The 14,491-nt window shown below is 31.4% G+C and overlaps 2 protein-coding genes across 6 annotated transcripts in view; one reads left to right on the top strand and one right to left on the bottom strand.

Moving 5' to 3' along the window:
* The window catches only part of LOC123007096, a 37,584-nt gene that overhangs the window by 9,692 nt on the left and 13,401 nt on the right, over positions 1 to 14,491 (bottom strand). The window lies entirely within an intron of this gene.
* LOC123007095 lies at positions 1,892 to 12,606 on the top strand. 5 transcript variants are annotated; one of them, XM_044402136.1, is made up of 2 exons: positions 1,892 to 2,016; positions 11,356 to 12,606. In XM_044402136.1, exon 2 carries the CDS (start codon positions 11,357 to 11,359, stop codon positions 12,224 to 12,226), a length of 870 nt encoding a protein of 289 aa, XP_044258071.1. In that variant the 5' UTR covers positions 1,892 to 2,016; position 11,356; the 3' UTR covers positions 12,227 to 12,606. The 5 variants fall into 5 exon arrangements, with proteins under 5 accessions (XP_044258071.1, XP_044258069.1, XP_044258070.1 ...); XM_044402134.1 differs by having other exon boundaries at positions 1,906 to 2,016; positions 11,347 to 12,606; XM_044402135.1 differs by lacking the exon at positions 1,892 to 2,016 and adding an exon at positions 6,719 to 6,857 and having other exon boundaries at positions 11,347 to 12,606.

Raw genomic sequence — 14,491 nt, 5'->3', positions numbered from 1 at the left:
AAAATTACAGGAAGAACTAAGACATCTGTTTGGACAGTTTTTGAAATGCAGAAATGGTAGCAACTATATGTTATTTTCGTAATTACTGTTTATTATTATGACATAAATTTACTTCCGCTTGTTGTTACAATAATAAAAAAGACAAGAACGAAACAGTAATGTTTTATTGGTGGTCATTTTCTGCAATTTAATTGGTAGWTTTTTTGATTTACAATTTTTGCCGTTAGTACTTCATAGCTCAATTTTAAAATCCTCTTTTTTGCGAAAATACCTAAATAAATTCCTAGTCCTTTGTTATCTCATCTTGTTTTCATGACAATTCATCAATAATTGTCAACATTAATTTACAATGGAAACGTTCGTCAATTTAAATCTCCGGTAGTCCGGTTGTCAACTATACACAAATGTCCAGCTACTGACTAAATTAATTTAGTATTTATTTAAATTAAAACCACTACATTTACAAAATAAATCAGTTTACGTTTTAATTTGGTAAATTATTGTTTAACTTTCTGCTTTTCTGCTCGCAGTCGAGCAAAATGCAAAAGAAAATTGTATACACGATATTTATTTCTTTAATAAAAAAATGAATGAATGATTGTCATAAAATATCGAAAATTAAAACTCTAATAACCATGGGCYCCCGCAGAACTTATGGCCAGGGGGGGGGGCAAAAAAAAACAGTCGAAATTYATAAGAGCAGTTTCATTTGTCGATTTTCATATCACTCAGTTCGTGATAAAAATGTAAATATTAGTTACTTATTTCGTTCATGAAAATTTAAGTTGGAACGTGTTTGTAAGAAATCAAAAAAATCTTTTTTTTTATATCAAATATAGCAACCACTATCGTCCCAGGGGGGGCAAGAAGTGTTGAATAAAATCACTTTATTATGCACTAAATTGGAAGTGTTCCCATTATTATGAAATTTTACACACAGAAACTGTACCAAAAACTATAACCTTTCACCTAAATAACCACTCTTACTCAATGAAGTCTTCGTTAGTGTTACGTTCCACCCACATTTTATTGSTATACTTTCATTTTTCTTAATTTTTTATTATAGTCCTTAAAATATACATTGTGTTGTTCTGCAGTAATCAAAGAATCTCAAAAATGATATTAATTATTGTCATTACAAATGCAAGTCAGCACACGATATGATCGATTACTGCACGATCTATTACAAGACAGTTTTCAACAAGGCTAAACTTCTTGAGATCTATTGAAAACTATTTTTATCGTTTTAATTATTTTGCAATAAAAATGAGGAATGTCGACATGGGCAATTATCTGTTCTTTCAAGCAGACTTTTGAACAGATTTAGTTGTTACAAATGCATTAAATTGATAACTGTGTTAGTTCTTTGTTTAGTTATTACGCGTGTGAAAAACTTCCCTCCAGTAATTATTTAAAAATTATAAACAACTGCAGTTGTAGAAATAATGAAATAGGAGACGTAAAATGGTAGCGCTTTGTTAAAAATTGCAGTGGGAGCAGTTTTGCATTTACGTAATTCCCAAGTTTTAACTAAAAGAATAACCGCACTTTTGCACCATCTCATTAAGACTTCAAAGAATATTTAACTCAAAAATTGTGACAATAGTTTAAGTCCTTTATTAAATTTAATGAAGTGGGACAAAATAAACAAATGGAGCATCTTTRTATAGTTTCATTCTTTGTAAAATTGTKACAATCGCTCGTGAGCTTTGAACTATGACGTTCTATGTATTTATGMGGATTACAACAGATTAGTGAATACCAGAACTGTAACACTGGAAAGGGTATTGTTTATCGTCAATTGATCCGAAATAATTGACATTTGCACTAATGTATTATCCAAAGTCAAGGTAAATGGAGACCCCACCAGCGGTGTGACAGAGGGGGCAGAACTCTCTGTTTGCACGTCACTGAACTGCTGAATGTCGTCAGGTGTAGAGTGTTATCTATACATACTTGGGGAATCTTCGTGATGTGATGTTATGGTAGTTTTATTTACCAAACACCTGGTTTAAGGTAGGCAACTCTTGTTTACTATTGGGGGTGGGCGCTTGCTCGCAAAAGGCTAAATTGTGACAATTTAAAATTTAAACACATCAACTGACAAAAAAATGATAAAAAGGACTTAAAACAAAGAAGAATACATTATAAAATAGTTTTTTCATGATTTCACTCTTCTCATGCAAAATTTGCTCCAAATATTTTTTTTAAAAACATTTCTGTTGATAAAATTTTATGTTAATACATTTCTGGAGAAGGATGTTTGTTGAATACTGGACAAGATAAAGAAACTATGCCAAGGTAGAAAAGATGTTTGTTGGTAAAATGCACTCACGACGAGTAGCCTACATATGCTAATTTAATAATAATTGTACATTTTACAACTTCCTACATTTCTTTCAATTTTCTGTAAATAATACACTTTCTTTCTTTTATGCCTAAACTGGTAAATAATATCTCACACATTGGTCTTGTTAAACTTTTTATTACCCCAATTGCAGACATTTTCACAGCTCATTCAGACTTGTACAAATATTTATTCTTTTCTTATAGCATCGTAATTGTTGATACTGTAACATTGAACTTATGCAAATGGTATCGTTTTGAGTCTAGCAATGATATTGACCTTCCACGCCACGAGTTTATCTTGGGAGAGGCGGTACATAAAGTTCCTATAATTATGGCGACGTAAAAATCCCCCTTTTCATAAAACTGCAACCCTTTTCCCAGTCGGTTAGCTTTCCTCTCCCATTCACAGAGGCTCCTTCCAGTTTATGCGTCGTCCTCGGATATGGATAATTTTATGTTTTTGTAGGTCAAATGTCATGATAAACACAGAATTGAATCCCGAAACAAACGACTTTGTATTCACAGACCGCATTTAACAATAAATTCATGTTAATAAGTTTCTCCCGAATGGTCCTCGGAATGGAACTCTAAAATTATACGACGTGGTATAAAAGGGATAACAGAAGGGCTTTGATTTTCTAACGGAGTTGGTYCAGGGACGAGAAATGAAAGCACCAGAAGCTTGTCTCTTCACTGCAATAATCTAGTAATTATTAGAGCATACAGGATGGTCCAGAAGTCTGGAAACGATTTTTTCCTGGCAAAACTATCACTTTTTATAGGTGTGCAATAGCTATGAAAATGCTATTCAAAAAAAAAAAAATAATATCAATTGGTTGTTTATACTTAGGAGATAAACATAGTACCAATTTTTTTTAATGGAAACGTACCACATTTTTTATCCAGACAACGAGCTTGTTACAAGAACTGTTGCTCTGAAWTTTTTTTTGGTAAACCTAACACTTTATGTTAAAAAACAAGTATTAGAATTTTTTTGAGTAAACTACTTGTTTTTTTTCCAAATAAATTAATAAATGTTAAAAAAGCGATGCCAAAATATTTTTTTTTTTTATTAATTTTTTTAACTTTTTAGATTACCATACTAATAATTTTTTTCATAAATAAAAATGGTTTTTTATTTATTCTTTTACAAAGTTATCTTTATGCATGCAATTTACAAATTTACAAAAATATTTATTGAAAATGCTACAATTTATGTTAAAAAAATTATAAACTTTATTTGTTGTTCCATCGGCCAAGAGGTTAAGACCGTTAAGACAGAGTAGTGGGTGTACATTTATAAAATGCATAAACATATCWTCGCAAAAAAATATAAAACCGTTTTTATTTAAGATAAAATTATGAGTTRGGTAATCTCAAAAGTTTAAACAATTAATTAAAATAAAAAATATTTTGACATCACTCCTTTACAACCTTTAAACATTTATTAATTTATTTTCGAAAAAACTGGTAGTTTACAAAAAACTTGTAAGTCAAAAATTTTTTTAACAAAAATTTTTAGATTTACAAAAAAAATTTTTGCACAGCAACAATTCTTATAACAAGTTCGTTGTCTAGAAAAAAAATTGTTACTATGTTTATCTCGTAAGTATAAACAATTAATTAATATTCAATTTTTTTTAAATAGCATTTAATGGCTAAAAATTTATTTGCCAAAAAATTGATAGTTTTGGCAGACAAAAATCGTTTCCAGACTWCTGGACCAGTCTGTATTAAAATTTTCATAAGTCAACTATTTTCCACGCCCAATCAGAGAAGGCTAATGAATGGTTCAATGTTAAACGAGCAGTTAAATTTCTTGATAAAAACAAACTAAGATTCTTGTCTACCTTCCAGTTTTTAATTTTTCCTACTCAAACTAGATTATCTACGTGACTAGACAATTTTTAATAAATTATTGACACAGAATAATATTTACACATTAGTCACAACAAAGAAGATATTTGATGCGATTAGTGGGTTTAATTTTTGACTCATTATTGATTTTTTAAAATTTGTCACCAAGTTTATAGTACTTGTAGTCCTTGAGTGTTAAACAACTTTACTGATAACAAACTTCCTTARAACTTTTATTTTTGTGGAAAAATTAACAAAGTAAATGAACGGAAAACAAAAACTTGACATAACTACTTTCCTAACCAGAAATTTTAATAAAAAAACAGCAGAAATTGCATCATTTTAATCGGAATTAAATTTCGAGCAGTTTGTTGCAAATGACAGTGATAATTTGATTAAGACGTTGAAAATGCCTTCATGTTCATATCTGGGCTATGAATAATTCACAATGCGTTTTAGTAGACCGTCACGTTCCGAATTTTCGTATATTATTGGTAACTAAAACATGGCTTAATCTTGTCTAAAAGTCTTCATTTCAATCTACTTATGACCCGATTGATGCAGTTGTAGTAATGGGGATTCCCCATCGGTTGGGTCAAACCGAAGCAACATCTCGACTCAGCTAATTGAGACTGCCATTATGCGGAACCTTGTTTTTAATTAACTCATCGATTCAATTTATATTTAGAATTAAATAAAACAGTCGTTATGTTCGACGTACCTCGCCCTTAAAACAGCCACTCCAATATCACGACTTCAAGGAAGCCGAGTAATTATTAACAGGCAACCATTGGTCTTGAAATTTGACTCGATCACGAAGACCGAACCAGAAATTAAATTAGGGGGTTTATAACTTGCAGGTACTCATTATCAGAGTTATTACCAAACTCATTTAGTGGTTTTGACGAAAAAGAGGAACGGAGATTCAGTTTTCGTACTTTATGAAATTCTCTTTGTGGTGGAATGGGGACTTTGCACTGCAGTTTGGTGCAAAGGGTTGGCCTTTGTATTGTGTTGCAAAGGGTAGTGGGCGATTACACAAGACAAGACTCTTAATTTACCTAATACAAGATCACTTTTTGAACACAATATTGGACCTTTTGGTAAAGAAAATAGAAGAAAAAACCATCTCTCATCTCTCCAATATATCCGTTTCACAAAAATGTAATTAGTTTGTCTTCAAAGTAAATAATCAAAATAACCCTCACTGGAATCGCAAAAAGTAAAAATACTGCAATGTAATTCCGCACCTCCTGCTATCGTGAATTTAAATATCGCGGCGGGATTTGGGTTTAGTTTAAACAAAACCGTTTTAAAGCCCGCAAATCCCTTTATATAAACCGTTAATTACTTTGTAAAAAAGTTTGGTTTAGTTTTGCACGCGCCGAAGCACCACTTGTAAACATGAGCCAGTCGTTCGGAAACTCAAAAAAGCGCATTGCTGTACCATAAAAGCTTCTGGTTAATTAATTATCTGTTTTAGTTTCTTTTTAATAAAATAAAAATTGCGGAGCTCTTTTGGCAAAGAGTCTGAAGTTTGCTTTGTGCAGGATAGGTTTTCAGTTTTTAATCCTGKAAGATGTTCCACGTTTAAAGTTTTACAATGTCGTTGAATTCCCTATAGTCAAGCATGACTCTTGAAGGAAAATGTAAGGACTCGTGAGACTTTAGTTCAAGTCTGACTAAAATCACAATTAAAATTTATAATGCGGATAATTTATGTTTCAAGGATTTTTGTGCAAGGTGGATGAAAGTAAACTTACCGTTTTAAACTTTCTATTTATAAATAAAGCAAGCAGCGGGTTATAGTTAGACCAGGACTTGTTTTAGTGTAGCAAATAGGTCAGGAAGTGGGTAAGAAACTTATTTCTTTTGCTCAGTTTTGCAAATTTAATAAAAATGACGCAATTTAGTCAAATGTCAAGCAATTAAATGCATCCAGTGTAAAATTTTCAGTAATAAATAATTATTACAAATGACGATGTCATAAACGGAAGTGATTAAATACAAGAATAACATTTACATACATCTCCCATCAGTATAAACAAAATATTTTACGATTTTCCATTTTGTGTAATAAATGTTTATTGGTGGTATTTTTCCGGAATTAAATTGGTTTCCACTTTTTGGAAAAAATGCATAGTAATTAAAATCCTCAATTATATTTGAATAAACAGTCGCAAAACAGTGTTTGTTTATTGAAATCTAGGGTTGTAAAATCTCAACCGTAAACGAATTAAGACATGAAATGATAAAACACATTCATTGTTGATATTAACTCATTAAGTAAAGATTCTTAATTTTTGTTACACAAGTTTTCAAATTGTGATGCAACGGGAATAAGAGGGCCGATTTGTGGTTTTCCCACTTTGCTCATCGCCAAAGTACAATAATTGATAAAAAACGCCGACAACACAAATTTATTAGTAACAATTTGCTCAGAACACGCGACTTATCCTGGCTCCCGCCTGATTCATTCAGTTTACGTCCCAGATTTTGAGCATTTAAAAGTCTAAGATGCCAAGCTTGTGCTCCATTTATAACCAACAACTCCAACATTGCGGTTTACCACATAATAAAGTTACGTTAGTGAAATAATAGTTTGAGTGTTGAACAATTTAGAAGACATAATTATTACAGACCACTGACAGGTAATAATTTATTTAAATTATAGCGAAAATATTTATTAATTTTCCAGACGGAACGTTCTGAAATTGCCACAATTATTTATTGAAATTTTAGACACACTATTAGTTTTTGTTGTTCCCAATCCTTAAATTCTTCTTGGAACTTATTATAAGATGATTGACTTTACTTGAAATTTTTTATTCAATATTGTTATAAAGCTTCTACATCCTTGTGAAAACAATTTCACGTTTTTCGCATATTTAAAATACTGTTTTCCTTAGGAGGTGACAAAACGCCAGAATTTAATCAAGAATTTTAAATAAAATAGAAAATTTGATCATAAATGATTCAAGAATTAATTGCAAGATTTTCATTAAAACATCCAACTTTTGAATAATGAATTTCGCTAAAGTGCTATACAACACTACACATCTCATTCATAAAATATCCACAATTCAGAAGTTTTATAAATGACTTTAAAATGGAAATTACATTGCGGTGAACGTTTTAATAGAGTTCATGAATTCGACTCCACAAACGATGACGTTTCAAGATAGTTTAAACAATTACGTAAATGGAATTATCAAATCAATGTTGTCACAATTTTCCCTCCAACCTTTTTAAATTTTAATACAGATTCGGAAACTACAATTAACATTACATTAAACGAACAACACCTGTTGTATAATATATGTTTTTTCTGTTTCAACAAAAAATCACTTCCTTCCTCTCTATGGTCAGAAATAATGTGTGGAAGTTTATTTAAAATTAATGAGAAAAGTTGTGTTCTCCCCGTATTAAACTAGACGTTCTCGTATTTAATTGATGGCTGAAAAAAAGTTTCAGTTATTGAAGAATTTTTTTATCCTGGAACAATGTGTCAGTTCCGACTAGAACTTGACTTTGTTACATTCGAAATCAATACGAAATTCATGAATAATGTAATATTATTATTTATTAAGTTTTGACAGCCAAATATTAAAATGTTTTAATTGATCCACAAAAAAATAATTCCTGAACTCAAGAATAGTCGTGCTGAACTATCACGTTTTATAAAAATGCTAATAATATGATTTACTACGTGACTTACAGGTTAATAACCGGAAATTGAATTTATATTATTTAATCATAATTTTGCACCGAAGTACGCAGCTTTAAGTAACTTTGCAAATAAATTGTCTAATGAGTTATGGAAAACCCAACCATGTGCTTGAGAAAATCTACTACGTGTTACAAAAATGAAACTATTATTTTGTTGAGTGATACTCGCAAACGAATTTTCTTGTTAGCTATTTCCTAATCTACTTAAAATGTAAATATTATGTTAAAAATTGTTATTCCATACAACCCATGTGTTTCGAATAATTCGGGTTTATAATCAAAGTTTCATAATTCATTACAACATACAAAGCTTGTTAATTGTAACTCGGAACTTAAAAAAACGAAAAATTTCATACATGTGACAAAGAATAAATTGATTGTTTTGATTAACCTTTTAAAACTTGCTAATTACTTTCGAGAATTATTTTCGSCAATCCTCCTTTTTTGATTACTCTAATTAGTTCAAAATGGAAAAAGCTTGTAATTTAGAGTGGACCTCTTAATATCACCGCACCAAAATCTGTATATAAATTTGTACATGTGGTAAACAGTACACTCCAGTGTTCCACTGAAAGGTGATTCCTAGGGTTTAGATCAGTTCTGTGGAACGATGAGTTTTCATAATTTATCGTGAAGGAGTAATTGTACAAATACAAGCATCCACCTGGCGAGCGTGCAGTGTCGGTGTGTGTTCACAGTAAAAGGATTCATAAGAATAGAGGTAACTTGTTGAAGATTTTATTTTTGCGATGCTTCAATTTGTCAAAAGTGTATTAGAGTGAAAAAGTCAAAGACAGATGTTTGTTGCGTAGCCAATTTAATACGACAATCTTGTCCTTATTTCCTGCTGTAGTTAAATGGGTTTCTCGCAGCTTGTCAGCATCTTTTGTARTCTTATCTTCTTGTTTTCTGCGGGGTGCATGCTAATTAGCTAGCTTCTTTATCGCGCAAAGTATTTTTACTATCGCATTTATTAAATCATGTATCAGAAATAAACATGCAAGAATTTGTAGTTTTCATTAGTTAATGGATTAGTAATTACCGTTAATTTAGCAAACTTAAAATCGAATGTTTTAACCACAAAGTCCCTGACACAATAACTGAGAAGTTTGTGCAAATTAATTGCAGCTGACAAATTTTTAAGCACTTTCGTAAGCCAAATACAGAATGTAAAGTCCTGAAACATGGATGTTGAAAATTTTATCTAATTAATTAAAACTAATTACAGGACATTACTCTGATAAGTAAAATTATACGGAAATGGYGGAAATCAAGAAATTTGTGAAATTCCCGATACATAATTCACTTCTCACTATTATTGATTCAATTTTTGATAATCCTATTGATGTATTTTTTCTTTCACCTTGAAAGCCTTCAAAAGTAAATATAAATACAATAAATAGATACAGGCGGTATAAGCAATGAGCTCACATTTACATCACAATACTAAATTTTATATCTTTTCTCAGCAATTGAAGAAAAACACTGTCCGCTGTTAGTGTTTCCTAATTTTTGATTGTAACAAAAACGAATTACAAAATTGAACCCATTGACAGATATAACAAGAAAATTCTAACTACATACAGGTGAAAAAGTCCATTAGTGACTTTTAAATGGTAAAATTACAAAAAAAATTATTTAGGATATTGATAGATAATAATCTAGWACATCGCCTAAAATTATTTTCAACTATACAGCGTGTCTCAAAAATAAGTTACAATACAAACGTGTTTTTTAAATGAAACACCATATGTTTTTTAGCGTTTTTGGATGTAGATTTTTATGACAATGTTTTTAAGCTAAACTTTTATTGGTCGATTTTGCTTAGTTTTAAAAATAAGACGGTTTTTTCACGAAAACATGCATTTTTAAAAAATTTATTTCACAAAAACTAAGACATCTAGAAATATTTTTTTACTACCACAAAGAAGAAGGTTGTAACACTTTTTTAGTGTGTTGCATTTGCAAAGTTAAAAAAATGAAGGCGTTTGTTAAAAGTTCAATAACRTAAAAAAATTAAATGGAACACCCTATTTATTTAAAAGATTGTTAAATTGCCTTTCTAAAATTATTTACTTTTAGGTGTTTATAATTAATAACTAAAAAAATATTTAACATTAAAAAAATAATTACTATTGTTTCAGTAACCAAAAAGTGCACAGTAGCACAAAAGATGTAAAAAATATCACTTAATAATCTAATTTGTGTTAAACTAAAACCATTATTCTTTATTTTTACAATAAAATAATTCGAATTTTAATATTTATAACGACTTTTCAATCTCTGGATAAATCAACGGGTAAGTGATCCGTGGGGGAATTACTATGGTTGCCAGTCTCAACAATGCTCAGATATTGATAGGCATTGTTGCTATTGCATGTTAAATATCTTTTCATTTATCAATTCTAGACATTAAAAGTTTATCTTTCTAGATAGACAATTTATCAATCTATTAGATGCAAAAATAAAAAATAGGATGTTCCATTTAAATTTTTTAAATTATTTAACTTTTAACAAACTTCTGAATTTATTAATCTTTACAAATGCAAAACACTAAAAAATTTGCTACAGCTTTAAATTCCGTACATTCTCCTTTGCAGATGTAAGAAAAAAATTGTTCTAGCTTCTTAGTTTTTGTGTAATAAATTTTTAAAAAGTACATGTTTTCGTCAAACAAAAACTACATTCTTGTGAAAACAATTTCACGTTTTTCGCATTTTTAATACTGTGTTCCTTAGAAGGTGACAAAACGCCAGAATTTAATCAAGAATTTTTAATAAAATAGAAAATTTGATCATAAATGATTCAAGAATTAATTGCAAGATTTTCATTAAAACATCCAACTTTTGAATAATGAATTTTGCTCTTTAGCAACACTATACAACACTACACATCTCATTCATAAAATATCCACAATTCAGAAGTGTTATAAATGACTTTAAAATGGAAATTTGTTCTAGCTTCTTTTTAAAAAATGCATGTTTTCGTCAAAAAAACGGACTAAGCAAAATCGACTAATAAAAGTTTAGCGTAAAAATATTGTTTTAAAATGCCATAAAACATAGGTGTTTCGTTTAAAAAAACACAAGTTTCTATTGCAACTTATTTTTGGGACATGCTGTATGGTTGAAAATAATATTAGGTGATGCACTAGATTAGTATCTATCAATGTCCTATACAATTTTTTTTTAAATTTTACCATTTAAAAGTCACTGAAGGAGTTTTTCAACTCGCTGAGACACCTGTACATGGAAAGAGAACTTTAAAACTAAGAGACAGAAAAGTCTTTAGTTAAGCAACTTTTGAATGGTGGTTTTTAACCGCTGTTTGTCACAATAGTGCAGAAAAATCAATCTGGCGCATTTGCACGCTTTCCAATTATGTATATGTGTTTGTATTGACTGTTAACAGTTGTTGCAGGATGGCATTTATCTGCATGATAGCATTGGCGTTAGCGCTGGTAAGCACAACAGCATGGAGTTCTCATCCCTTCGAATCGGCACAAGATCAATACGAAGCGCGCGAGGATAGGCCCCAACGCCAGCTGCTCACCGAAGCAACAGATCATCGTCCAGGAGTCCCCATGCCTCAACAATCCGACAACAGCAAACTTCCAGTCCAAGAAAATAACAAGAGGAAAAATGTGCGAAAACGAAGTTATTATCCTTGGCAAAATGAAGTAACTTATGAAGTGCCATATCAGAGTATCACTGTTTGGAAGCCTCCAGTGTACCAGATAAGCAGGCCGTATTATATCCCCATTTTTGGGGTTCCGGGTCGAGTGCCCATTTATTATCCCCCTCAACCGTTCGTTAATCCGGGAGTACCAAAGGATAATAAAAAACCATTTGTGGGGCCTACGTACTTGCCACCTGAGACTACAACCATGAGTATCAGGGATAGATTTAACGGTGGTGATAATTATGATGATAGACCCATATGGGCTGATGAAAATGGGAAAACAACGGAAACTAGTGTTGTTCCAACACGAAAACCGCGACCATCAAGACCCAGGACGCCGCCACCTCTTGTCCACAATCCCACTGATCCTGAAGAAAATGCGAAGGAATCAGAAACTCCAACAACCGTTTCAACACCTGTTTTTAGGCCCAATGAACCTAGCAGATGCGTCTGGGCTATAATTTCCTGTTGTTCCTCCACAGCTGAAGTTAGTTACGACTGTTTTGAACAACGAGGGTGTCCTGGGGCGTTCTGGGACCAGAGTCCATGTGACAACGACTTCGCCCAAGCTGCCATAGCCGCTGCTTTGAATTACTACAATAAGAAGTAAAAGTTCCTGTGTGTGTTTTAGTGACTAACAGCATCAGTATTAAAAGTGTGTTTTCGAGTGTTGACACTTGATTATTACAAGTGCGACTTATAAAGTATGCAGCATCCAATTAAAAGGAAAAAAATCCGTGTTAGTTGTAGCTGAAAGAGGCAACAAAGTGGAGAGCTCTAAGCTACCACCATCTGTCGCAGTTCCTGACAGCAGCCGCAGTGGTAATTAAATTTGCCGAATGTCGCTGAATGTTGAACCGGGGTTTTACTTCGAAATCAATGTCTCGAATAAAATTGCTAATTGATCCAAAAATGCTTGTAGACAATTTTTTAGGTTTATTTATTTTTTATTAAAACGAAAATAAAGCTTAGTGTCTATTTCGTTACAAAGCTTGTTTACTTCCCCTTGACGTATTTCTTTGTCAAATAAGTTTCAGATTTTTCTTWAAGATAAACCAAAATCCCTGCTGAAATATTTGACTTGTGTTTAAAGAGCGGAATTTGCGCATCAAATATTTTACTTACACAAAGGCATTCATATATCGCAGATGTAACATAGATAATGGAAGTCAAAGTATAGCTGAGTGAACCTTTGAACATTTTTCTCCTTCAATTGAACTCAAAGCGTTCACAATTATTGTATAACTTACCATGCTTTGTTATATTTTTTTTGTGGAATCATGTCAAAATCGGTAGCAACAAGTTGCAACATTTTCGAAACATGGTTCTTTCACTTTTTATAAAGTTCGTGAGGGTTTATCCCGAGTATAACCTCGCTCTCTAATATTTAAAACTCCTCGTATTCCTGCACGTTGACAGCCAATTTTGAATTCCACTGGTGATTTAAAATAAACCTCGTTTCAATAAGCTTCTTGAATATTCTTACACCAAGCACTTAAAACGATCTGAAACCCAGGCATTGTACCCTTGGGTAATCTACATGAGATATGAGGTGGTTGYAACGCACTGATTTATTGGAATATTAAAAGGAACTGGTAGATARCGAATTTTGTGACTACATGTAGCTGCAACATTTTCAAAATGCGATAAAACTTCGGATTCACGAGTTTTGTTTGCATTACAACTATTTTTCTCTTGATTTATTTTATCTAGGACTAAAATATCAAGAAGATTTATAAGCTTACAATGCATCTGTGACACTGAAACACCGATTCAGCGTGTTGGGCATTTTTCAATAATACTAAAGCAATATAAATTTCAGGAATGGATCAATGAAACCCCAAACTTTAAACCTTTATAACCCTATTTTTCACACCAAATTCGTCCTGCTGAGATAGGGATTTGTCCTTATCTGTTTAAAGGCTTCAAATTGATCACCAATAAACACGCAAAGTCTGCGATTAAATAATAACACAAAATTTACCTAATATTCAATTCTCAAATAAAAAAGCAATAATGACAACACTGTTATTTATTTTTATGTGATTACGTTTTATAACAAACAACCGGATTTAATAAAAAACAGCATACAACTATTGTACTGCAAAACCGCAGTCCTGTTATCTAAAAATACGAATATACCGACTCCCAACACGAAAAAGATGAAACTGATAAACACCACATCTGCATATTCGCCAAATTCAATAAACGATATGCTGTTCCAAGTCGTAAAATTCATGAAATGTACTTCAAGTTGTTTATAGGCCCTTTTAATTTTTAAAATGAAAAATGAAAGTGAGGTTCTACAAGGACCACAGTTCCTTTTTTACACTCTCATAAACAAATAACACCACTCATAACTTCTGAAAACAGTGAACACAAACACACTGCATTCCCAAGATTAAATTTGTGGTAATGTAATTCGTGGTTTGTTTTACTATTTACAGTAGGTATGCAAAAATATGTATTAAAAACACTGCAATGGAACATCGTGACAAAACTGGCATTTCCAGAACTTGCAAAGAAATAAAAAATTAAAATTTTAAAATTTAACAATATTTACACATACAGATTTACAGTGTTTTTTTTTTTTTTGGTTTTCCTCTTTTGTCAAATGTATTTAACTATTTCGCAAAACTATTTCCCACCTACGGCGCTTTGACATTAATATATCAAATGAAATAGTTTTGAGTAATAGTGAAATACATTTGACAAAAGAGGAAAACTAAAAGAAAAACACTGTAATAGGATATTAAAAAAAAAACAAGTGTTACAAATACTCTCATTGTGATAAGAGTAGTTTCTGACTCGAACCACGTAGTGGCGAGTGTTTTAATTCACGATTAACACAATGTGAGGTTATTTTAACACGTGT

This window comes from Tribolium madens, unplaced genomic scaffold, assembly GCF_015345945.1.
Source record: "Tribolium madens isolate multiple individuals breed KSU strain unplaced genomic scaffold, Tmad_KSU_1.1 Scaffold_3;HRSCAF=73;Tcas5.2_LG2, whole genome shotgun sequence".
NCBI lineage: Eukaryota > Metazoa > Arthropoda > Insecta > Coleoptera > Tenebrionidae > Tribolium > Tribolium madens.
The sequence above is the reverse complement of the archived record's forward strand: the minus strand, read 5'-3'. Positions and strand labels throughout refer to the sequence as shown.

What these genes read in the sequence shown, in the direction of transcription:
- LOC123007095 (XM_044402136.1), top strand. Translation starts at nt 11,357, where the DNA reads ATGGCATTTATCTGCATGATAGCATTGGCGTTAGCGCTGGTAAGCACA.